The sequence below is a fragment of the Coregonus clupeaformis genome, chromosome 18 (assembly GCF_020615455.1).
Source record: "Coregonus clupeaformis isolate EN_2021a chromosome 18, ASM2061545v1, whole genome shotgun sequence".
Lineage (NCBI taxonomy): Eukaryota > Metazoa > Chordata > Actinopteri > Salmoniformes > Salmonidae > Coregonus > Coregonus clupeaformis.
Window position 1 is genome coordinate 7,450,414 of NC_059209.1, and position 27,649 is coordinate 7,478,062.

Here is a 27,649-nt window from a genome sequence, read left to right on the forward strand (position 1 = left end):
AAATACCCAACTATCACAGGAGATTACGACTTGTGACAACATGCAGCGACTGGTGAAGGGAAAAAAGCATGGCCCACAGCTACGGAGGAGTTTTTCCCCCTCAAACACACGTCATGTTCCCTTACTTCATCCCACACCACTGATAACAATTGTGTGTGTGTGTGTGTGTGTGTGTGTGTGTGTGTGTGTGTGTGTGTGTCGTCTCATAGAGATCAGTCAGTCAATTACTCTGAGAGGGATCCAGTGGCTGTGACAGGGGAGGCTAAGCATCTAGGATCAAATAGATTGCATCTGTTGGCGCTGTCTGTCACAGGCCATAATGAGAGAGGAGAGGAGAACACAGGACAACCAATAGAGAGGCTTGGAGGGGTGAGAGAACACAGGACAACCAATAGAGTGGCTTGGAGGGGTATATATTAATATAATAAGCATATATTAATGTATGTCCAGCATTATGAAAACAGCACATCTCAAGAAGTATACAAATCTGAGCCACTGCGCAACATTTTAATTTGCCTACTTTTTGCATTTTCACAATGAAACCGGAATAGTAATGTAAAATACAAATAAACTAATGAATCTGGGAGAGGTTTTCAGTTTCCACCAGTATATTTTCGAGCCCCTGTGACCTGAGCACTGAATTCAGTGGCTCATGAAAAAGCTTTCAATTAATTTCAATGAACTTTTACACAACCGAAACTGGTAGAGGGAGGAAAAAGGCGAGTCCTGTTTATAGGACAGAATTCACTTTCCACACAGCACCATGACATTTAATCTATCCCCACATCTTTTAAGGATATAAATGTGATTTGAAGCGTGAGTAAGCTAACTGTCCTCCTCTTTCCCACTCCTCACCCAGGTAGTCCAGTGGTCAGGCTAACTCTGAGAGAAGCCTGGCTGGTGGGTTCCCTCTAAATCAGCGCTCAGAACACACCACTGACAACATCCATTAGCTTCCACACACTCTACTTATTACTGGAGGAGTGGGCGAAGGCAGTAAAAGGCTGTTAGCTATCGAGGCCCGGACGCCGGGAGACATCGGAGGGACCCGGCTCATCTGCATATCGAAAAGGAGACGCCACTTCCGCTGACCCCGGCGCTGGGATCGGGCGTAGCAGTTCGCGGCACTCCGGAGTTCAGCTCCGGTTCGAAGTGAAAATGGGAGAGCCTTGGCATCGATCGCTCCTGTGGAAAGAAAAATTAGATGTATAAAAACACTTGTGATGGAGGGAGGAGGGAAAAAGCGGTGCTTCAAATTGGATATAAATGATAGATGCGAGGTGCGAGCAGGCCTGTGTCTTTGTTTTCCAGAGGAGTGGGTTGTTGTGTTTAGCCCTACACAGGTAACACACTGTTAGTCTTTCTGGGGGTTATTGACTCACTGATTGCCAGGCTAGTCAATCTGACCTGAGGCAGTGATCATAGGCTAGCCTGGTAAACCATGTAGAGTCCAGTAGACCATCCTTGGCCACCCCCTCCACCTCCATCCCCAGCCAGGGGGTCAATCTAATAAACATGGGGTCAATACAGCAGCCATCAAAGGACACTATTTGGAGAGGGCCTTAAAAAGTGCTTTTTAATTGTATCCCTCTGGCCTGGTGCACGGAGAGGAGAGGAGAGAACAGGATGAGGCTCTCACTGAACTGGTGCCTTGACCCATCAACAAAGCAACAAGAGCCCCATTAACTGATAGTGTGCAGCTGTATTGGTAACAGGTACATAAGCCTAATGGTCTGGGAGTCTATTAGAGGGCTAAAACAGTGGAAGAACTAGGACTGTACACTGCTATGACTAGTTCTCACTGTGTATCTGTGATACCATGGGATGGAACACCATTGTATCTCACTGTAACCCGTTTTCCCTGGGATGGCTTCTGGGTACTGCTTCTCAACACGGTACAGTACAGCATGTTGCTAAGCAGCCTAGTCACCTGCTAGTAGGGAAATAAGCCATAAGCCATTGATTGTAAATGGTTGGCGAGGAGCTGGCAGTGGAGCAGCTGCATTGGTGTGCTGTCGTCGCACCGTGGCAGAGGTGTTGTGTGGCAGCTTTCGGAGCGACGGAGTGATCCCCTGACCTCGGAGAGCCGAGAGGAACCTGAGGCGTGTGTACCAGATTTCAGGCTCCCCGTGACCCCAACATGGGAACCGGCTCACCTGGAGAAGGGAGGGAAACCCAGACCACCTGATACGCTGGCTGCCTTAGTGCCTTCTCACCGCTTCCTCTCTCAAGCAGCTCTGAGAATGAATGAATATCGGTCCACTGGTTTCGCTTAGTGCATCCATTGTGCATAACTCGCATTCAATTAAAAGAGAGACACGGAAGGGTATCGGGTGTGCACGATCATGAATCAAGTTGGATCAAATATTAAGACTATCCCGTTGGACTGCTAGGTCAAAGGTTGAAATGGATGTAATGTCGTATAGGCATTTTGCTTGAAGTGGACACACAATAAGCTATCCAGGTGTAAAGGAGGGGATTTACGTGCTCTGTTAACAAAATGATTTCTCTGTAACCCATTAGGTGTGTGTGATGTAACTGTGGTGTATAATGTGTATTAGTTTCCATTATTTGACTACCCTCTCTCTATGGTCACACAGTGGACTGCCTGAGGGTTAACCCTGTCTCTTTGTGCTGTGTGTGTGTGTGTGTGTGTGTGTGTGTGTGTGTGTGTGTGTGTGTGTGTGTGTGTGTGTGTGTGTGTTGTGCAGGTACAGAGCGACACGAGCTGACATCGTGGAGGAGTTTCAACTCCATTTTCCAGTTCTTCAGTGAGGCTTTACCGACTGGGGAGGAGGAGGAGACCTCCAACACGGTCACTACACGCAGCTCCCACAGAACCAAACACGACCATGACCACAACCACAACGACTTATAGAACTACACCAACAGGAGGGAAAACACAGGGGGGGTGGAGGTGCCAAATCCTCTCCATTTTCCCTCCCCACTTCCTTCCTTCCTTCCTCATCTCTGTGTGATCTCTCTCTTCTGGCTGAACTTATCTCCTGGCTCGCACATGCATTGTTTTACTGGCATAGTGCAGGGTGGTAGTGTATACATCACAATAGCGTTTTGCGTTATTTCTAGATGAGCGCAACTGTCAAAGCAATATGGGCTGAGTGTTTGCGTTTCCCGTGGGCTGTGGCTTGGCTGTGGTCTGGGCCACGGAGCAGCGGCAGCAGTAGCTGAGATTAAGGCTGACAGGCACTGTGCACAGTGCTCCGTGGTATACCTCTAATTGTCCTGACATCGCCCTGAACTGAGCTAATGCCCCGGCAGCCCTCCCCAACCACTCCCCCAGGTCCTAGAGCTCGCCCTACCGACGCAGTCCTCCTCAACCCACACCACTCGTACACTTGGCATATCTCCCTCCCTCAACCCAACCCCCTACCGTCACCCCAAACGAGGGTTTTAAATAGAGTAAACATGCTCCATTAACATGTGATCATTTTAATGTAAAGTGAGTGTGTTGTTTTTGTGGCTCCCTAGTCCCTTCCCTTCCTTTCCCTTACCATCTCCAAACAAACAAACACACACACTTTTTAAAACGATAATGACATTTTCTGTCAAATGTGGTCCTATTTATATGGGGGGTTGCACTGCACTGTTTATGACAGCTGATATACTGGTGGTGTTTTTATTTTATTTTTATCTTACTTTCACTCAATGTTTAGTTGGATTTTTATGCACTCTAATAACTTGGATTTGATTTTGTATCAGACCAAATGAAGTCCCAAGTCATAAATGTTGACTTGAGGTTGTCTATGATTTTTAATTTGTAAAAATGTGTCTTTTTTGACTCTACCCTTTTTTCTGTTTGAGATCCATGAAATTGATGTCCCCAGATGATTGAATTTGAGGAAACAAATGAAACAACCATAACCTGTGCTAGATATGAGAATTCAAGACACTGAGCAGATTTTAAATCACTTAAAGCCCAGCATCAAAATGAGTTTTAGGGATATCTCATTTGAACAGAAACAAGTCAGTCAGTTCCACAGTAATAAACTTCAATATATCCCCATGCACGTGTTGGGAAATCCAATATTTCAATATTATCCTAAGCCTAGATGATGTGTCTTCAGATGTTGGGAGAAATGTATTTAACAAACACTTGCCTCAAGTGCAAATGTAAACGTGACAAAGAAGAGGGCCCTGCATGGCTCAGCTTCGCATACTCTCAATCTGGGACATAAACGAGAAAAAATATATTTCCACGATGTTCTAGTAAATTATAAATCACTCAAAGATTAATGGAATATCCTTCTAATATGCCCAGATATTAGTATCATCAAAAGGAGACAGCCCATATATACACCTCCCAGACATGTTTACCTTTCCACGGCTTCAGTCGACGTATTTATAAGGAGTGACACGAAATGTATTGGTATACATTATACTTTTTTAATTCTGTGTAAATAACAGCCACTGGGTGATATTTTGAGGCTTTTGTAGGTTATTAAACACTTCATTGTTTTTGTCAGTAATGAGGGAAGCAGTGTGTGAGCTGTTGTAATTTTCATATAATTTTATTAATGTCTCTTTGGATATCACTCATGAAGTTAACTTGTTTGATTTGGGAATATACGGACTGGCGGAGAAGTTTAATTTCAGGATGCTGTGTGCTCCCTTTGCGTGTAGGAATTAACAGTTGCTATTTTACTTCATTATGTGTTTACTGTTGCCTTAGGAATAAACAACACACTATGTTCACTGGTATTTTTAATAAAGGGGTCGTTCCACGAAATGAGTGCCTTTTGTGTCCCTTTGATATTTTAAGTAGATATTGTGCACAAATATTGAATTTTAAAAGCCTGTTATATTAAATGAAGTATCCTTTAATGTTGACCACATGGAGAATTATATAAATCTGATTTCTAATGTCAAAAGAGACATTGAACATCTAATTGTCAAATCATAGTGTAAAAGCAGGTGAGCTGGTTCTACTCTTTTTGACCAAATCGATCATAACACACCAACCCTGTTACCCATAGATAGACGGGCTAGAATTTTTTTAACAATAAAAAAAAAAATTATCAAGCTTGCATTCGATTGCCCCTCCCTTTTGCATACATCAAGCCTCCATTCCATTCCCCCTATCACAAGGGGATTGATTCATGGCTGATTTAAGAAGTCGTCAAACCTGTAACTTTATTTGGCACTTAATAATAATAATAATAATATGCCATTTAGCAGACGCTTTTATCCAAAGCGACTTACAGTCATGCGTGCATACATCTTTGTGTTTGGGTGGTCCCGGGGATCGAACCCACTACCTTGGCGTTACAAGCGCCGTGCTCTACCAGCTGAGCTACAGAGGACCACTTAAGAGGCACTTACTATAGTATTTTTTTTTATTTAACCTCCTGAGATGGGAAAAGGTCTTTTTTATTCAGTTGAACATGTGCTCTTTATGACAGAATGTTAACATTAAGTGAAATAAAATGTTTTTTTATTCACCAAGTTACACTACTCAAAAAGCACCAAATTGTTGGAACAACCAAAAGACCAACAAGCCATATGTGACTGGATCAAAAGTAAAGAGTGTAGCCTTAACCCAAATCTAAAGCATGGTTTATATGTACATTGTGACTAATTTTAACAAATGCTCTTGAATATATTATTGTTTGAGATTTTGTAAATGTTATTGATCAAAGAAGTCATCTAAAGACATTCATGCTTTGTGATTTGATTAAAGGGAAACTTCACAATTTGTCAACTTCATATTCATCATCTCCAACAACACCCCAACATCAACATACAGTTGAAGTCGGAAGTTTACATACACCTTAGCCAAATACATTTCAACTCAGTTTTTCACAATTCCTGACATTTCATCCTAGTAAAAAGTCCCTGTCTTAGGTCAGTTAGGATCACCACTTTATTTTAAGAATGTGAAATGTCAGAATAATAGTAGAGAGTGATTTATTTCAGCTTTTATTTCTTTCATCACATTCCCAGTGGGTCAGAAGTTTACATACACTCAATTAGTATTTGGTAGCATTGCCTTTAAATTGTTTAACTTGGGTCAAACGTTGCGGGTAGCCTTCCACAAGCTTCCCACAATAAGTTGGGTGAATTTTGGCCCATTCCTCCTGACAGAGCTGGTGTAACTGAGTCAGGTTTGTAGGCCACCTTGCTCGCACACACCTTTTCAGTTCTGCCCACAAATGTTCTATAGGATTGAGGTCAGGGCTTTGTGATGGCTCCTCCAATACCTTGACTTTGTTGTCCTTAAGCCATTTTGCCACAACTTTGGAAGTATGCTTGGGGTCATTGTCCATTTGGAAGACCCATTTGCGACCAAGCTTTAACTACCTGACTGATGTCTTGAGATGTTGCTTCAATATATCCACATAATTTTCCTTCCTCATGATGCCATGTATTTTGTGAAGTGCACCAGTCCCTCTTGCAGCAAAGCACCCCCACAGCATGATGCTGCCACCCCCGTGCTTAACGGTTGGGATGGTGTTCTTCGGCTTGCAAGCAAACCCCTTTTTCCTCCAAACATAACGATGGTCATTATGGCCAAACAGTTCTATTTTTTATGGCGGTTTTGGAGCAGTGGCTTCTTCCTTGCTGAGCGGCCTTTCAGGTTATGTCGATATAGGACTCGTTTTACTGTGGATATAGATACTTTTGTACCTGTTTCCTCCAGCATCTTCACAGGGTCCTTTGCTGTTGTTCTGGGATTGATTTGCACTTTTCGCACCAAAGTACGTTCATCTCTAGGAGACAGAACGCATCTCCTTCCCGAGCGGTATGACGGCTGCGTGGTCCCATGGTGTTTATACTTGCGTACTATTGTTTGTACAGATGAACGTGGTACCTTCAGGCGTTTGGAAATTGCTCCCAAGGATGAACCAGACTTGTGGAGGTCTACCATTTTCTTTCTGAGGTCTTGGCTGATTTCTTTAGATTTTCCCATGATATCAAGCAAAGAGGCACTGAGTTTGAAGGTAGGCCTTGAAATACATCCATAGGTACACCTCCAATTGACTCAAATGATGTCAATTAGCCTATCAGAAGCTTCTAAAGCCATGACATAATTTTCTGGAATTTTCCAAGCTGTTTAAAGGCACAGTCAACTTAGTGTACAGTGGGGAGAACAAGTATTTGATACACTGCCGATTGTTCAGGTTTTCCTACTTACAAAGCATGTAGAGGTCTGTAATTTTTATCATAGGTACACTTCAACTGTGAGAGACGGAATCTAAAACAAAAATCCAGAAAATCACATTGTATGATTTTTAAGTAATTAATTTGCATTTTATTGCATGACATAAGTATTTGATCACCTACCAACCAGTAAGAATTCCGGCTCTCACAGACCTGTTAGTTTTTCTTTAAGAAGCCCTCCTGTTCTCCACTCATTACCTCTATTAACTGCACCTGTTTGAAGTCGTTACCTGTATAAAAGACACCTGTCCACACACTCAATCAAACAGACTCCAACCTCTCCACAATGGCCAAGACTAGAGAGCTGTGTAAGGATATCAGGGATAAAATTGTAGACCTGCACAAGGCTGGGATGGGCTACAGGACAATAGGCAAGCAGCATGGTGAGAAGGCAACAACTGTTGGCGCAATTATTAGAAAATGGAAGAAGTTCAAGATGACGGTCAATCACCCTCGGTCTGGGGCTCCATGCAAGATCTCACCTCGTGGGGCAACAATGATCATGAGGAAGGTGAGGGATCAGCCCAGAACTACACGGCAGGACCTGGTCCATGACCTGAAGAGAGCTGGGACCACAGTCTTAAAGAAAACCATTAGTAACACACTACGCCGTCATGGATTAAAATCCTGCAGCGCACGCAAGGTCCCCCTGCTCAAGCCAGCGCATGTCCAGGCCCGTCTGAAGTTTGCCAATGACCATCTGGATGATCCAGAGGAGGAATGGGAGAAGGTCATGTGGTCTGATGAGACAAAAATAGAGCTTTTTGGTCTAAACTCCACTCGCCGTGTTTGGAGGAAGAAGAAGAATGAGTACAACCCCAAGAACACCATCCCAACCGTGAAGCATGGAGGTGGAAACATCATTCCTTGGGGATGCTTTTCTGCAAAGGGGACAGGACGACTGCACCGTATTGAGGGGAGGATGGATGGGGCCATGTATCGCGAGATCTTGGCCAACAACCTCCTTCCCTCAGTAAGAGCATTGAAGATGGGTCGTGGCTGGGTCTTCCAGCATGACAACAACCCGAAACACACAGCCATAGCAACTAAGGAGTGGCTCCGTAAGAAGCATCTTAAGGTCCTGGAGTGGCCTAGCCAGTCTCCAGACCTGAACCCAATAGAAAATATTTGGATGGAGCTGAAAGTCCGTATTGCCCAGCGACAGCCCCGAAACCTGAAGGATCTGGAGAAGGTCTGTATGGAGGAGTAGGCCAAAATCCCTGCTGCAGTGTGTGCAAACCTGGTCAAGACCTACAGGAAACGTATGATCTCTGTAATTGCAAACAAAGGTTTCTGTACCAAATATTAAGTTCTGCTTTTCTGATGTATCAAATACTTATGTCATGCAATAAAATGCAAATTAATTACTTAAAAATCATACAATGTGATTTTCTGGATTTTTGTTTTAGATTCCGTCTCTCACAGTTGAAGTGTACCTATGATAAAAATGACAGACCTCTACATGCTTTGTAAGTAGGAAAACCTGCAAAATCGGCAGTGTATCAAATACTTGTTCTCCCCACTGTATGTAAACTTCTGTCCCACTGGAATTGTGATACAGGAATTATAAGTGAAATAATCTGTCTGTAAACAATTGTTGGAAGAATTACTTGTGTCATGCACAAAGTAGATGTCCTAACCGACTTGCCAAAACTATAGTTTGTTAACAAGAAATGTGTGGAGTGGTTGAAAAACAAGTTTTAATGGCGCCAACCTAAGTGTATGTAAACTTCCGACTTCAACTGTATGTGAAAATGGTGCGGTTTCTATGTTTTGTAGTAAAAAAAGATAGAGAAAGATAAGTGTTTCCAATGACATCAACCAATTAGTAGGCAATGCCTGTCACGATCGTCGGGTATAGAGGACCAAGGCGCAGCGTGGAAGGTGAACATATTTATTTATTAAATGATACACGAACAAAACAACAAATCGATACGTGACGTCCACTGGTACAAACCAACACGGAACAAGATCCCACAAACACTGTGGGAAAACCACCTGACTAAATATGGTTCCCAATCAGAGACAACCAGCAACAGCTGATACTCGTTTCCTCTGATTGAGAACCACTCTGGCCAACATAGATATACAAAACTAGACTAGACACAACGAGCACAAAACATAAACTCTACACACCCTGGCTCAACTTAAAAGAGTCCCTAGAGCCAGGGCGTGACAATGCCAACTCACAATTGGTCAAAATCATAAGATGCACACTGATGATGTCATTGGAAACACTTATCTTCCTCTATTCTTTTTACTACAAAACATAGAAACGCACCTTTTTCACATATGTTGATGATGGGGTGGTGGTACTGGAGATGATGAATATGACATAGAAAAATTGTATAGTTTCCCTTTAAATATAGCATTTGAAAAACGTTTTTGTTAAAATAATTATCCAATCAGATACATTATGGCTGTTGTGTATTAAAATGTCTATTGTGTTATGTTAAGTAAACTCCAATCATCCATCTTAAAGGGATTGTTCACCCAAATCACAAAATGACACATTGGTTTCCTTACCCTGTAAGCAGTCTATGGACAAGGTATAACAGCAATCCATGCTTTGGTTTAGTTTCCCTGGCACTGTTTCCAAATGCTAACGTTTTAGCATTTGTGGCACAAATCGCATTCGTCATGGTACCAATATTAGCATTTTTCCTGCAGCTATCCCTTCAATCATGTGTTTCCCATGAACCATTCCCATTTATTAAAATGTTTGTCAGTTGCTGAAATTGAATTAAAAAGTGTTAGTGTTTATGGAGTTTACAACTAACACATGGCATATGGGTATTTGTTTCAAATAGCCTAATTTATATTTATATAGCAGCCAGGTCACCGGTGATACAAGTCAGTATTAGATGTCCATCCATGTCTGAGGTCATCGGGAGATGACGTGGAAACCGGCCACTAGGGGCAACAGTGAGCGCCATTACCTTCAAGTAGGTTTCGGTTACAAAATGTTGCCAATGACAGCTATAGAAAGTTGTTTTTTAGATTTATGTTTTAAGCCTATCCAAAACCTTAACCCTTACCTTAACCATTCGGAGTTAATGCCTAACCTTAAGATATCTGCGTTAATGACTAAACTTAACCCTAAGCTTAAAAATTCGGAGTTAATGCCTAAACTTAACCTTAAACACTTGGACATTTGACATCTGGATCAACTTCCAAATGTGACTTTTGAGAAACATGGATGAATGTCTAATTCCGACGTGAGACTGTGAGAGATTGTTGTATCTAGGCCCCTGCTTATTCTAATACGCCTACCGTAATCAATTAACCTGCAGTATTTGTTCTTCATTTAGTCTATGGTTATAAATGACTTTAGAAACAAACATAAGGCATCGGTGCGGTAACCCATAGGTTAGGTCTACATAGTTCAATGATAGAATAGTTAGTTTGCTTTACCACACATAACATGATCGTAGGCTACGCTATCCAGGTCATAGGGGCAGGCTTACTCAAGAGGGAAAGGATAGAAAGTGTAACACTGAGAAAAAGTTGAGAGAAGGTTATTGGTACCTCTCTAGAGCCTGTTGCGCTGCCCACATCGGCTCGCTTGCCTTCACTGCAAAGTGAGCGGGGTAGTTGAGCTTCGAGAAAAAGTGATCCGAGTCATCATCTCACATAACAGCTATGAAACATTACCGAGGAAGACGATCCATCACTCAAGACAGAGGAGCCCAGTCCTCAAAAATTGTGAAATGCCAAAGTGAAATGCCTTCTTAAATCTAGTTTAACGATTTGTTTTAGTATTAGGCCTAACAGTTCTCTTTATCGGGTCCCGCTTCAATGTGCCTTAACCATATTACTTTAAGCTTTTTGGTTTCAAGTTTTAGACTGCATATGGTTTATTAGCCTGCACGTCCAGCGGAGAAAAATATGCTCTACAATCTCCAATTACAACAGGTTAAACTTGTTTAAAAGAAAGATGAAGACGGTTAAATATCAATTAAAACTCCTCAAATGGAGATTAATCTTTGCAAAGACAGCTGTATGCCAGCGCGGTTTACAGGATCATTTGTTTTCACTTGGTGAAACCTGATAAGGTCATTAAACGCCCCCTCAATAAATCTTTAGAAATCTTTCCATTAATCGTTGAACAACAAGTGCGAGCCGGTGGAACCAGCCGAGATCCCTCACACCATGTCAGGTCCCTCATAAAAAAAAAAAAACATTAAATCACCCATCATTGAGAGTTTGTCTCACTTCTCTGACAAGTAAAATGTCTTAACACACTCAAATTCAATAGGCAAGTATATGCGAGGTAAAACTTTTCAAATATTTGTTCTATTGTCAGGCATTAGAGTTTACCACCAATGCTCAAATAGACCGTTTTAAATCGATATAGCCCCATGTTACAGTATTACTATTCACCATAAGGAAGATACATTTGAAAACGGGGGACAAGTTTAACATAACTCTGATTAGCAAGCGTCAGAAATATCTGCCTACACTAATTGCGTAATTTTTATCAGTCATGTCACACTTAATAACATTAAATTGAATTCCAGTTCCCACTCCTGTTTAATTATTTTAAGTATGCAGGCCTAGGCCTACATATTCATGGCCACATGATCATTCCCTCACGTAGGCTACTAAAATGTCTTCGCTCTTGAAACTTCAAAAGCCTGCATGGTCTCATGTCAATGACAATGTGATCCCAAAATGTTATTACACATTTTCAGGAGACTCATATTGTCACGCCTACTCTCATCATCCCCTCCCATGCTCGCCAGCACTGCTAAATATGAACTATTTCCAAAGAAGGACTAGGCAGCATTAAGCAAAGTTGGAATGTCACACCCATCAGCCCCTTGAGCACTCCACCAGATCACTGTCAGATCTCTATTTGCATAATTATATGCTCGGCTCTGAAGAGAAAACTAACCCCCAAATTGTACGGGTCAACAAACTGCAACAATCAATGTTTTATCGTGTATAGCATACTAAAAAACTATCTTAACATCCATTCAAGAGTGTATCTCTCTCTCTCTCTCTAAGTAGGAGAGCAAATAGTTTTTCATCTATTGACGGAAGAGGAATGTGTAGTTTAAGCTTGAGGTGTTTTCAAGTTTGTTCTCCCTCCTTTCCACTTCTTTTTTTTTTCTCCAGAGTATACTGTGTACTTTCTATGCAAAATAGGTCTACCCAAGAAAGCGCTACCCAGTATTGGGTTCGAATGTAACGTTGTCATTACATATTCATTGACTGACCAAGCCATGAATCCAGTGGAAGCTAACTCACTTCAATCACTAACCCTCTCTACCCAGGAAAGCTCTTTGTGCACTGAAACAAAACTAGTGCGATCAAAGAGTTATTCAGAGACCAAAGACATCAGACTCAAGGGAATCATTAAGATGCCTCCTTAACATTACATTTTAGTCATTTAGCAGACGCTCTTATCCAGAGCGACTTACAGTTAGTGAGTGCATACATTATTTTTTAAAATTATTTTTTCATACTGGCCCCCCGTGGGAATCGAACCCACAACCCTGGCGTTGCAAACGCCATGCTCTACCAACTGAGCTACATCCCTGCCAGCCATTCCCTCCCCGACCCTGGACGACGCTGGGCCAATTGTGCGCCGCCCCATGGGTCTCCCGGTCGCGGCCGGCTACGACAGAGCCTGGATTCGAACCAGGATCTCTAGTGGCACAGCTAGCACTGCAATATAGTGCCTTAGACCACTGCGCCACTCGGGAGACATGCATCTTACTGCACAAACAAACTGTTATTAACAGGTAATAAACCAAAGTATTGTTTTACATGCACTGGAAGTGGCACGTTGCCTATCCAATAGAATACTTCTCATTAGATACAATGTAGGCCTTGTTCCCAATCTGGCTGTTCAAAACATCGACAGGTGTTTTTATCCAGCTGAGAGAAAGCCAGGCAGGTGGTTAAGTCCGGGCTATATGGACGTGAAGTAGGCCTTAACTAGAACCCCCAAAATTCAAGAGGCCGATTCTCAAGAATCCTTGGTCAAACATAGCCATACTTACATCCCGGTGACAAACAGCTACACGCACGCACACACACGCGCGCGCGCACACACACAGTGGCCTTACGTTCCGATTAATTGGGCCTCACCTGTCTGATTATCTGACAATGTGACATAACAATGGTCACTATTAAGCCTATGTGTGCGGTGTGTTTGGATGAGCCTGGCCTATAATACACCTATTGTGTCCAGCTGTTGGCAGGCAGAGCCGTTTTACGGTGTGCAGTCCATTTGGCTTTATTAGTAGCCTAGCTTTCAGGCGGCCGCTACTCTTTAGCCTACCCTTACCGCCCCCTCAATTACACCCCCTCTGATAGTCTTGGGTCGTAAAGACTCCACTAGTAAAAGCCCGCCTCTGAAATGGAATACATTTGAAGAATGGGCTCCGAATTTTAAGATGATACTTTTCTACAAATTACGTGATGGCACTGTATATTTTTCGAGTATAGAGATCAAGTAAAGTAAAGACTAAATTAGCTTAGTGCTTAAGAGCCCACCAACGGCCCATTGGAGGAAATTGCTCATTTCGATATGATAAATGAATGACAGTCAATGTGACGTTTTCAGGTGGGCCTGTAATGGTCTATTCTTATGAGTTGTGATGTAACGTTATGTTAAATCATGTGGAAATTCAGTATTATAGTTGTGCAGGAGTTTTGCACAACCTATTTCAACTACATCGTTTGTCTTATGATATGGAACAAATAACGAGCAAATAAGAGGGAATTTTGGTCGTCCAACCAACTTCACTCGATCAAAAATGACTCAAAGGATTTCATAACCAGTTGACTTGGAATACAAAATTCACATCCCACAATTCTAAGTTGGAAACATCCATGCCACTCAAATGCACTGTAACAGAGAATTGTGGTGGAAATTAAATGGGCAACATTTTACTACATTACTTAAGTTAATAGTTCATTTTATGAATGTATTATTGATCAAAGGCAGTTACCATTTAACAAGGTTGTCTGAAAGGTACAACCTATGTTTGATCTAACAGAGTTTAAAACGGTATACTGCTGCAATATGGATTAATCAGATTTAGTAGGTTTTACAGGCTAATAGTCTAATCCAAAGTGGAAAAATAACATTGAAACATTAACAACTATTACATTGCCTAAAACAATAGGCCTATTATATTTAATGAGTTTGTATATTTGTATTATTTAAATGCCATATTCATTAGATCTTCAAGTAAGGGGCAGGTATAGTTTCTATGAAAAACATGTAAAAGGCGCAACATGTACCAGGCAATACATGTACTAGGCAAAACATGTACTAGGCAAAACATGTACTAGGCAAAACATGTAGGAGTCACAACATGTACAAATTTCATAGTTCAGTATAGTTTAATATCGCTTTAACCTAATCTGTCAATTATATACAACTACTAAACGGATATGAACCTGCTAATTTATTAGTCTTAAACGCAATAAGGCTATTTGTTTAACTATGCCCTGGCATTTTCGTATTATTATTATTATTATTATTATTATTATTATTATTATTATTATTATTATTATTATCTTCTTGAGGACTTTGTGCCATTTAATTCGTTTACCTACATAATTATTAGTGAACAGAACGTTTTGTTGAATAGATAGCCTAACTGTTACAATACCAATGATTTCCAGTTAGTTTAAGCATAGTAGTAACATGGTAATAACATGAATACACGCGTTAGAAAGAATAATAGTAATGATTGCCTAAGTAAGTCAACAATAATAATAATAATATGATAACGATATATGGAACGACAATGTAGGCCTACAGGTTATTCAGTTTTGTGTGCTATAAGGGAATTAATTATATATACTCTTAGGGAAAAAAGGGTTCTATCGCATGCTTCATATATGGCAGCCCTAAAGGCTATACATTGAACCCCTTTTAAGAAAACGGCTTCATTTGGGGTTCTATATAGGGGTGCCATAAGCAAGCGATATAATATTTGTATAACTTTTTTTTTCTAGAGTGATCAAGTATGATTAAACTTCAATGCCATTTCAAAGTCTGCCATGGCACTGCTGAAAATATGTACGTGTTATCTCCCAGGATTGTGCATTTACGCTTTTCCTATTGTTCTTTTCTTACCACTTCCAGCTAAAAATGTTGGTCTTACTGTTTATCTGAATGTACACATTTTTTATTATTATTGTGTGCTATGATGAAGTCCAATCAAACCACAAACGTATGCATCAACTTCCTCTCTTTTTTGGATGATATAAAGGGAAATGCAGGTGTTTTCCAACAATCATTTAACAGTACAAGGTGATGCTAGTCTATATCTATGTGCACAAGCACAACAAGATGCTTCTCCCTCCGAACAAAACTTAATCTCAGGTAGTTCCTAAAATCCTAAAAGATGGCGATGGGAGGAGGAGCGTGATCGATCCGGGAGAGAATAGGGCAACCCACTGGCCCGTGTTCATCACTTTTGGGTTTATATGTATACCAAAATATTGCAACGTTATATTAAATCACACATTATAAATTAGTTTCATCAGCTGGACGCAGCCTTCCGAGACTAAACACACCGGTAGGCTGAGTTGGGTAGGTTGGCCATTCCCCCCAGCATTCCCCCCAGAGTAAGAGACAAGTTATTACTCCCGAGCAGTCGTCATCGGCTCCAGCGCGCATCCTCATTACGGACGCCCCAAAAGATGAAGCTCTAAATTAAGTTATTGCCATCCAATGAACTCAAATTAGCTAGGCCGCAGAGGTGGCCGTCAGACGGGCCTCGCTTTAAAACACCCTGACAGGCAACAAGGTGGAGAGGGAAGGTAGGGGGTAACAGGCCGGATTGGCAGGTGTGTTTTTTAAAGTACATTTCATGGTTTATAGCCCCCTGGTTAAATTGGGCCCAATTGGAATCTCCTTGGTACTTATTACACTGACGCTATTAAACGCGTTGCAGGCACCTTCTAGCGCGCTCTTTGATGCCGCTCACTTTCTCCCTTTTTGATGGGTCCACTTTGTTCCTTTCCCATGTCATTTCTCATCAGCCATTTTTCTCCCTGTCTGACAAGCGTCTCTCTCTCTTCTACTGTCCATAATCTCTCCGTCCAGTTGACTAGCTTTCTTCTTGTCGGCGCTCAAGTCGTTATTATGTTTGCTACCTGAGTCAGCAGGGATGATGAAAGGTGAGTTTTAACGGAATGGTTGACAGGACAGGGGGTGAGTGGTGATGGCGGGAGGAACGCCTGAAAGGAGTTGTGTGTATGTGCGCTCTGGTGGGTGGGATGCTTTTAATACAGTCTTTGAAGTCAACAACAGAGCAACCAACTGCACTTTCTTAGGCTACTGTTTATCCCTAAAGCAAACCTGTCAGAATAAAAGTGACAGGTTGGCAGCGTCTCCATAAACACTCATCCCTCCTTCCATCGAAACCTGCGCTACCTGAGATACTTTCTCAACTCACCCATATTGAGGCATTCAAATAGCCTACATTATGCAGAAGCACATTTTCGTTTGGACATCCACCAAGCTATCGGAGTTTGATTCCAAACGCATTATCTCCGTAAAAGTTACGCTGTGCACTATTACGGTACTAAGCAACAGGAATACTTTGAAAGTTGAGTTAATTTGGTTGCATTCGTTCATATTCCTTTTGGTAATCGAATAATTATCGCCATAGGCTATAAGGATAGTAATCATGTGATATTTTATGTGGCTATTGAAAAATAATAAAGTAAGTAGGCTACAATCAAAAGTACGTTTTAAATAGGCCTACATTGTATACTGATACAAAGTCTTTATTGATTATTTTGTTTAGAATTTGTGCAATGTTATTTAGATAAGACGGTTTTATCAAAAGATGGACCAGTTCAAAATATGAAAACTTCAAGGCTAATAACAGCCAACAATATAGCTAGTATATATAATACAGTGTGTATGTGTTGTTGTTTTGTTGTTACAAAAATAACTTCCATCTAATATATATATATATATATATATATATATATATATTTAAACGATATGGGTTATGGTTCATTTAGAAAATGCAGTGGAGATTAATTTGTGAAAACATCTTGCATTTAAAGCATATAATAAACTATAATGGAGGCCTACTGTTTATATTAAAACATGTTTCATCTGAATAATAGCAATTTGTGTAGTATATTACATGAAAAATAGTCGTACAGAATAAACAGAACATCCTTTGATCTCAACGACATGAAAAGCATGTCGTTTGTGGCTGTTACTTTTTACATAACTTAATCAGCTGGTTGCTATTACGTTTGCCAAATAAACGATATATCTGTGCAATATGCAACATTACTAATTTCCTCTTGCTTTCAATATAATCGGATTTAAAACTAAACTAAAAAAGTATATTACATATTATTATTTAGTGTCTCACGGTTCATATTTATGTCAATCACATACTCGAAGAAATAATGAAAAACTTTACAGAATTACAACCCACCTCACTGCAATTAAATGTGGACCTGCTGGAATGGTTGCTATCTAGCGAACACAATGCTGATGTAGTAGCCTACGCTATAGGCTATCAGGTGTGTGTGTTTTGGTACGGAGATGTCAGGCGGGACTTATTAAGAATTTAACTCCAACTGTTGGCTCTCTCCAGACGCTCACGGTGGCATCGATTTGAAACTTGTTCTGTCTAATTTGATGATAACATCCAGCTACCCTCGCATAGCAACATGCATGAATAGCGCTCTTTCTTGACCTTGCCTTGCTATCAAATTACCCCCGCCTGGGACAGGATGGGAGACACCAAGTTTGCAAGACAGAGAGGGAATTGGTTATTTTTTCCTCAATCCTGATCATACAGCCCCTCCATCATGCTCTCTCTACTGTCAGTATGGCACTATCTGCTGAGAAAACTATACACTTCCTCATGCCTTGTCCTTAAAGTTGTATTGTGCCTTTATACAGACAATATGTGACACCATTTCTAACTATATAAATGTGTTATCCGTCAACAACAACAAAAATACCATCTCCAGTATAGAATGGTGAGATTCTACTGAAAAGTCTGAATGTCATGCATTAAAATATGTTCCTCATCAGTCAATTGAAATAGCCTACCAAGCCAAAATAGCACACACACACACACACACACACACACACTCCATCCATATATACATGTTACACGGCTCTTGCCTTTTGGGGGCCCTAAGCGAGATTTGCCCAAGTGGGACAATGTTTTTAGTGGCCTCCCTCTTGACAGCAGAGAGAAAAATGTATATTTGAAAGTTTATTTCCTGCAATTCCATTTTTTTTGCCATGTGGAATAGAGAAAATGTTGCCGTTTTAAAGCAATTTTTCTGCAGTTCTACACATTTTGCCATGGGGCAGAGAGAACATTTTGCAATTTTATAACACATTTCATGCAATTCTACTCATTTTGCCATAGGGCAGAGATACGTTTTTGCAGTTTTAAAGCGATTTTCTTGCAATTCTACCCATTCTTGGCATGGGGTGGAGAGAAATGTTTGCAAATTTAAAGCAAAATGTCCTGAAATTCTACACATTTTGCCGTTACTTATGCCATGTTAATGATATCTGAGTGAGAGTGACTAACAAAATCAATGGGGCTCTCTGGAGGTCTGGGCCCCAGGGCACATGCCCTGCATGGCTGTTGATATTCGGCCATGATTATTACAAGTTTAGATAACTGGCTAGACTAACTTACCAATCTAAAATTGTTAGCTGACATGGCTAATTGAGTGACTGTCAGTGACTGACAAAACAAGAGAAAAACTGCTGATGAATAAACAAAATTCGAACTTGCACCTTGTGTATTCTACTATTCTAACTCTCAACATAAGCATTAGCTTATGTCGCTTATGCCTGGACTCGGTGACATGTTATATGGAGCCTACATACAGTATATGCATAGATACAGACATACATGTACATAGTCTATATTCATGCTCACATAATGTACAGATATGCATACAGAAAGACATTGAAGGCCACCACACCCTTGTCAGGCGCACATGTGAGAAAAAGTTTAGGTGAGAGCCGGTGTGGCTCATGTCTAAAGATGGAGAGGGAACCGAAGGCGCTGATGGAAGGCGGATTTTCTGGTGGGGAGAGAGTGGCTGTTTGATCGAGCTCTACAGCTTTGAGACAGCTTGTTAATTAAAACCCCAAGAGATGAGCCTCTGGAGCCACCGTCCATATCAGAACACTGCTAACTATTCTGACAGCAAGTTATGCCTACTTAACAAGCAGGCGTGCGGGCAGCTTTGTGCTCGCTCTTCAATCCCATACCTTTTTATCACAGGCTAGCAGTGAGATAATTTAATTCGTTAAAATCCCACTGTGGCGGTGAAATATCTTGTTTTCTACTTAACGAAACTATGACAAACCGATGTATTCACTGCCTTATTTGAGGAAAATGGTCCAACTGACTGCTCTTATACTCTCAAATCCACCCATGTCAGTTTAAAAATGCGGCAAATTCGATTAGGCTTAAAAAAGAAAGGTAAAGAGTGAAGAAAGAAAATACGTCTTGGTTGGGTGGTCTAATAACTAAATACACATATTCACTTTGACCAAATTAAAGCAGATTTTTTTCTAAAATTGAAAGCACTTCTGTGTTTTGGGGTTTACCTTATGAAATAAAGAAACAATAAAAAAGTGAATAAAAACGTATGTCATTTCGGTGACAACGAATTGATATTCTCTGATCCATTTCTTTGAGGTCATTAAAAGCTTTTCCATATGCATTATTCCACCTTTATTCCGCCCTTTGCCTGCGGGATCTGTGTGCCATTTCATTGTATATGCATATGTAAGATCATGGCTTCTTAAGTAGTGAAAAACAAATACCGAGAGCCTAATTTAAACACTCAAACGCAAGTAATTGAAATGCGTTCTTTCTTAATGTAGACTTCAATGTGTTGGCCAAGCGTACGCTACTAATGCAAATACAGCTATAGGGGAGTTCTGGTTCTTAGTTCTAGCCGTGCTAGTTGTGGGTCTTTGATGCAGCTATTTTGCTCCAGGTGGAGGGTCGAAGAACACGCACACCTGCGGTGAGATACCACCCAGGATCCAACAGGGGGTGACGTGAACTAGAGGACAATACAGCTCAATCCCTGCTGAAAGATTACTTTCACAATAACGACCACCATTCTTTGTCACGCCTGCACAACATAGCCTCATGCATGGCGTTGGACATCAAATATTTATGTGCCGTGAATGAATACAAAGATAAACTATTATCGTAGTTTTCAACTCCCATTAGACTAATCTAGTGCCTAATAGTTCAATGTCATAATCAACACGGTCCATTGAAAACGTGTTTTGAAATTGCATTTTAATCCTTTATCCAAACCAACAGAGAAAATACAATCTAGAAATAAATGTCAATATGTGAACGGTTTGAAACTGCGTACAAAACACAATTTCCCTTACCATGGACCAGTCATTATTACAAATAATGAAATACTGTAACAAAACAAACAAAAAAACATTACATGTGGGCAGTATTTATTCATAACAGGACACATGCCTGTTCTTTGGGTCTCTCTAATGTGTTTCTTTGTCATCTAGCGCGGTTGCGGCCTCTGCACCTGATCGCCTGTGCCTTGGTTTGGGCTCGCGCTTTTAATACAGCTGTAAAAGCTTCTCTAAGTCTCCAGCACATTCATCAACGTCAGACATGGACACGACGCTATTTAGTGAAAGTGTAACTGCAGCAGTAGGCTATATCTTGACAGAGAGTGGGACACTCACAGCAAACAATGCACCCTTTTCCTCAATTGCAAAGCGCTTTTAAAAAGTGCATATTTATATTTTTCTCAAAAGGTTGAAATATTACACCATGAAAAATCAATAGGCTATTGCACAGAATATATGGACGGATACAATGTGTTGAAATGGTCGTGTCTCGTGGAATTAGCCTTTGTTTTTAAAGCATTGTTGAAAAATGTGGTTCTAAATTATATTTATTACAAAAATGCTCGTTAATATAGGCTAGCTATAGGAGTGCATCTATCACTATACACGAATTTGAGTTGTTGAAATAATTACCATGACATTTCATTTTGAACAATGTTAAGCCTACTATTCATTTTGGAGGATTCGAATTTGGAATATGCCTATTTAATATAACATTTCTGGAGACCTAAAATAAAATAAGATTAAACCTAATGAGCTTATTAGGCTTAGGCTATCTAAGCAATGCACAATAAGCAAAACAAATATCTTATTATCAGTTTATATATAAAACAAAAACAAAAAAAAACGTGCATTAGTAGCCTACTCTAATTTGGCTGCTGTGTTTAATCAATCTGATTTGATAATAATAAAAAAATCCTCTGACAAATAAAACAATAAAAAAACGTTCCTCTCAAATAAACACACCAGCGAAATTAAATTAGGATCATTTACAGCCGCTGAAAGTGTAAGTCGATTCAGGAAAGCTGCAGAGAGAGTGCGGTGGACTGTGGGTTGAGGCTGAGCGTGGACAGAGAGAGTTTTGTGTGGTTCCTCGGTCTTAGGGTCCCAGTACGCAGAGCGCCATCTAGCAAACAAAAGTAGAAACAAACAGCGCTAGACAGCCTCCATACACTGCACTGCACGAGCACTGAAGCACGAAAGCACCATAACAAAGCCGCTTATAGCAGTTCGGCGGTGACATTACATCCTGCATTGCTTTCATTCAGCAGTATACTGCTCTCTATTCACGATTGATGATTAAGATCAATAAACCACCCAATAGTCGGTGTATTTTCGTAAATTATTAATAAATGAACGAATCGATTAATTAGAACGAGGCAATGTGCATTTTATAGAGGATCGAATTTGAATGAACCTCGAAGGGTTAAGATCCTAAATAAACCCATCCTGTCATCAATGTTCAAGCTAAATATCTAGGAACTTATGTCAAACTGGCTGAGGGAGAGGTGGCGACTATCAACTTGACAAAATCGATAATATCATCCGCAAGCCCCCACAACTGTATTTTACTTCACTATACCACAAGCACACAATACATCTTCTATCGGATGTAGTTTGGAATCAATTGAAATGTCTGAAATGTAGTTTGTGGTGGGATAGGCTCTGGAGGGCAAGTGAGCTGTGTTGTCATGCACACTCGCCAAGCCACTGAATGCATGAGTAGTAGGCTACACCACAAAACCGATGTAAATGACCACGCTCACAAGTCAACATAGGCTCGCACGTCCCCACCCTCACTATTCCATGTCATCTTTAATCTCAACTGCCATTACTTCGAACACCAACAAATATGACGATCCAAAGTCATCTCCCGTATCCAAACACTATCACTAACACCACTAGTATGTATGTAGTCCTACTGCTAATAATGATATAGTAGTAGGCCTACCAATAACATATCATCGTCATAATTGAGATGGTCTTAATAATCATTGGGCTATGTAATAACCATGTAAGGCCATCAAATCTTATAGTCCAGCAGAGAAGTCATCTAAAATGGAGACAAAGACTATAGTGTCTTAGTTCAATTTATAAGCATGCGAATGTCTACAGAGACGGACCTTTTTGATTTGGAAAGGATATTTTACATAATTAGAAATATTATACATGCAGAATATGTTAATAGAAGTATATTTTTAATCATGATTTTCTCTAATAGCCTACTTTTAATATAGCCTGATGTACAAGTGGAATATTTGGTATTAGTCGACTTTTATGGTGATAAATATATGCCAATAGGCTATGTCAGAGACATAGCATAATCAGTTGCTGTTGCTTTCTTCTGCAAATACCGCAATTTGTCGTAATTTTCGTTGAGATGTGGGCGCTAACATCAAATTGCAAGGGAATTAAGAGATAGCATCCTAGTTTAAAAGTAAGGTGTACGAAATATTAATGTGGATGTCGGTGTCATGCATATTGGCTGGTACACATTGATAATAATTATAAAAACATTTGCGCATATAGACTACTCTTTTTATTTTTTGTAATTGCAGAAGTGTCCCATCATGATGTTTTTATGACATTCTAATCATGGTTCTCAATGCAGGTGTGTGTGTGTGTGTGTGTGTGTGTGTATGTGTGTGTGTGTGTGTGTGTGTGTGTGTGTATGTGTGTGTGTGTGTGTGTAGGCCTACATTCTCGACCTCTCAGTAAGTGATGAAAGTATGCCTCTTCTCATCAAAATAATCCGGAGCGGTGTCAATTAATTTCATATAGAACTCAGATATTTCCCTTATGGCCTCATGCTGTCCAATTATTTATTATATGAACAATGACCTAAAGAGTCCTTTCCTGCTAAACAACACAAATGCGATTAACCTGTTGTAGACACGTGCACGGGCGTGCATGTCCTCTCCAAGGAGAAGGCAGCTATGTGTGTCAAATAGGCTACCGACATAAATATATAGGCTATAGTAAAAAAATATATATAATGTTGCATGTTACGCTAGCCTATTGTTGTTCAGGATAAAGTGTCCTGCTCCAAGTCTTGCTCCAACACCTCTATAGCTTATTTTCGGGTACATCTCTTTTTTTTCCCTGTAGCCTCTGCGTGGAGTGGAAAGAGTGAAGATGTGACTGGGCGTATTTGAAGTATGACGAGCTTTGTGCTCCACTCCTTTTCATTCCCCTGCCTCAAATACTCCCGCTTTCAAATAAGCCTCTCTGGCAATCCCAGCCCGCCCGCCCCCCGCCACCTTGAATGGGCGGCTGACCTTTCGGGCCGTGTCCACTCTCCGTCCAGTTTTATCCAAATAAGCCTCCTTCCCCCACTCTACCTCATCTAGAATGCTAGCTATTCTTTACTGATATCATCAACGAATGCAAATGCATTTGGACGTGGGATGGAAGGAGGAGGAGGAGGGTGGGTAGCCATGGACAAATAAATACCACACTAGCTGAGAATGCGCGTGTGTAGATGGAATAATTGAATACCCGCAATGTGGTGGTGGTTCGAACCATCCTGAATTCAATATTGCAGAGAAAAGACACATTCCAATTTCTGAATTTCGCACTCTGAAATACCACCCAAAAATTCATTTGCCGTTCAGATTTGATGCGTTTATTTCTGCATGGCCTTTGAAGAGAGAGGGGTCGTGTCAGTCAGCAAGGAAAGGCCACTCCGTTAACCCCCTCCCTTTACACCCCTCTCTCCCTCTAACCGACCGACTCCCCACCTTTTCTCAGCACAGACACACGTGAGGGCGCGCACACAATTTTACTATATCACGCTGACTTTAAGGCTACACAGAGGGTAGATTGGAGCGTTGCTTCTCTAACAAGGAGAGGAGGCACTTCTATAATCACAGCGGCTGCTTGTAGCCTAGGCAAAGTGGTAGCAGCTATAGCGAGATGAGATTCTCTATGGAGCGGTCCAAGCGCTTTCGGCGAGCAGAAAAACGTTCTATCGAATGCTCTACAATCATCAAAGCACAAGATGTGTTAAAAGCGAATAGATTTGGAACATTTCAAAAGATTATTTACGCAGGTAGCCTGTCTCAAAAGGGAGGCCTGCCTATATTATCAGTAGCCTATATGCCAAAGGATATTCCATTTAGATAATAATGGCCACTGTGTATTAGCCTATAAATGTTAAAGTAATTGTCTAACATGAAGACACTCGCGTTACATCCTTCCTCGACGTTTTACAGTGTGTTACATCGCTATTGGCAGCCTCTCTTCGCTTAGACGCACCAATGCTGCTGCACAGACATACACATTTGATGGATGATGCTGTGTAAGATCAAAAAAATACATTTATTTATCAACAGTCTGCCTTTCCTCTAGGCTGGAGAGAGAGAGAGAGAGAGAGAGAGAGAGAGAGAGAGAGAGAGAGAGAGAGAGAGAGAGAGAGAGAGAGAGAGAGAGAGAGAGAGAGAGAGAGAGATTATGTGTGTGCAGCACCAACCTTGCGAAACCCTGCAACTGTCAAGACCTGTTCCCAATGGCATAGATAAAAAATGCCCTTTATGAAACGTTTCAGTCAATCAAGAAAACAGACAGTTCTGCGCCAACCACGTAAACAAAGGCTAAATTGCAACAACATAAAGACCAACATAAATACTAAAGATATTTTATAAACCGGGTAGTTTAATTCCCGGATGCTGATTGGCTCAAAGTATGACGCAAAATTACTTGTTTACTGTTTTAATTAAGTTGGTAACCAGTTTATAATAGCAATAAGGCACCTGGGGTTAGTGGTATATGGCCAATATACCACTGCTAAGGGCTGTATCCAGGCATTTCGCGTTGCCTTGTGCGTAGGAACAGCCCTTAGCGTGGTATATTGGCCGTATACCACACCCCCTCGGGTCTTATTGCTTAAGTATACCACGAATGGGTGCCCATTATCAAGCAAGGTTATTAGATAGATAGATGCTCACTAAATTCAGTTTAAGGTTAATAAAAGGTTAATTATATGTTGTTTGTTTTTCTTTTAAATCGTCACACATGTATAGTAGTTCAATGATAACGATTTTCTAACAGTCCTGGATCATACAAATATTCTAGCACACTTCATAGCAGGAAAACAGATGTACATTTTTCACATTCATTTTGTTGTGGTCTACATATGTAACGTTGGAACGGCCCCAGAATGGCTCTGTTATTTTCATAATGGCTATTATTGTTCAGACATAAAGGCCTAATAATCTCTTCATAAACATATTTGAAATTAAACAAATTGATTGATTCAGCTAGGAGACAGCTGGCCTTTACCAAAATTAGGGCCTTTACAGTGCATTGTATATAGGCCTATGTATATTTTAAAAGTTTTGTCAAAAACATAGGCCTAGGTTTCAGTATTGTGTTTTGAAGATGTAGCCAATAGACCTACAGACTAGTTAGTCAAACGGCCAATTGCTTCATAAGCATTATGTTTGATTGAGTGAGTGGAATATCAACAGAGTTTGGTCAACCTTGAAGACATGCTATGTGTTTTCTTGTTTTCATTACACCATCCATTGAACGTGGGTTTACCAGGCATAGGCTGGGCAACATATGCATTTAAAGCAAACATTTCCAATATGAAAAATGAACTTCATAAAGGTAATGTGAGAGTCCTGACGTTGAAGTGAAACATTATACAGTGGTGGCCAAATATATATTTTTATTTTTTTTATTTAAAAAACCCCATAAAATGCTGAAAAAATAGGTTACCAGTAAATTTGGTCTCAGCATGATGTGTAATTGCAACAAAATGCAGCTGAGTCAAATTGAGGCGCTCACTGGCAGCGGTGGCACAGTTACAAACCATCTGGTGTGTATTAGAAAGAGAAGCGGTAAATATCGCTGAAAAGCCAGGACGTTATCAGGTATGTAAGCCCGGCCTTGCTGGCCCCCCATATATTGACATATCACACTGTGGGGATGTCTATTAAAACATATCTAAATGAATAAATTAACATAGTAGTTAAATTCATTTTGTTTGTGTGGATCTCCCGATGACTTGACGTGATTCTGACATTTCTGAAGAGATTATGGAATGAATTAGTTGGCACAAGCACTCTGGTGATTATGTCATGTTTGGACCACTGTGGAATTTTTCGGACAGCACCTCAAGTTTTAAGTGTCCATAAGCAACATGTTACCTCTCCTCTAACTCAAAACACATTTTATTAGGTTATACAATATTATTCTTATAACCTACTTGTTATTGCATGTCGAATTTCCATTAGCCATAATGACAACATTTGCCACTGACAATCACACACATCCTTATAAACTTCCCAAAGGAAATACAGCTATAATCTTCTCAAAAACCAGCACCGTTCCTCCTTGTTTAGACTCGGTTACCTCGTTTCACGGTTTCCATTTCAAATGAAACTTTCCTTTCCGATCTCCAGGGTTTCTTTTCCGGTACTGTGATTTATTTCCTACATACACTGAAAAATAGCACTCTCGAGTTTGAATGCCACATGTTGATTAATTTGTTGTTAATGACAGCCGGAGTCATACACATACGTATAGGCACATCCTTTCCTTTCTCCCTTTCTCACATATCCCTCCCCCTTCTCTCACTCTCGCTCTCTCCCTCTCTCCCCCTTGCTTATCCATTTCACTCAAACGCGCACACACATTGTGCAAGAAAGACAAAATCAAAACAAAAGTCTTACTTTTTTTCGTAGAGCATCATAGTCGTTGCTGTTTCAGCTTCTCTGAGCAGCCTCTCTTCACAGTCATAAAGTCTGAAATATTTAAGTTCGACACAACATCTCGCTTTAGTTAATATATATTTTGGGCTCTGTCCCATAGACTATACCCAAAAGCTTAGAGTGAAGTGCAGTGCAGATTGAGACATATTGAGCCCGCTTTAAAAGGATAATTTCATGTGGGAGGTTGGACACAAAGTTTGGACTCGTGACTGGCATTCCGGAGAGACATGCATATTTTAAAACAACAAAGCAAGATAGAGAAGGGGCTCGGGGTGGGAGGGGAAAAAACTCGGAAAGAAGTTACTATCTGATGAACAGCTGTCATTGTTGGGCAGGTCTTGGGCGCCTATTGAGATATAGATTC

General features: G+C 40.6%; 1 protein-coding gene and 1 long non-coding RNA gene across 5 annotated transcripts in view; one reads left to right on the forward strand and one right to left on the reverse strand.

Annotated features, from left to right (window-relative positions):
• The window catches only part of fam172a (family with sequence similarity 172 member A), a 205,046-nt gene extending 200,299 nt beyond the window's left edge, over positions 1-4,747 (forward strand). For 3 of the 4 annotated variants that reach the window (XM_041904537.2, XM_041904539.2, XM_041904538.2), the window contains exon 11: positions 2,712-4,747. In XM_041904537.2, the coding sequence (XP_041760471.1) occupies positions 2,712-2,878 (167 nt within the window). In that variant the 3' untranslated portion in view covers positions 2,879-4,747. The remainder of the gene's footprint in view (positions 1-2,711) is intronic. The other variant, XM_041904541.2, reaches the window with a different exon arrangement.
• Positions 395-27,474, reverse strand: LOC121587527. The gene is made up of 2 exons (XR_006004081.2): positions 27,247-27,474; positions 395-1,185 (listed from the first exon to the last, which is right to left on the reverse strand). It is a non-coding gene; the product is annotated as an uncharacterized LOC121587527 (long non-coding RNA).
• Between the last annotated feature and the right edge of the window lie 175 nt (positions 27,475-27,649).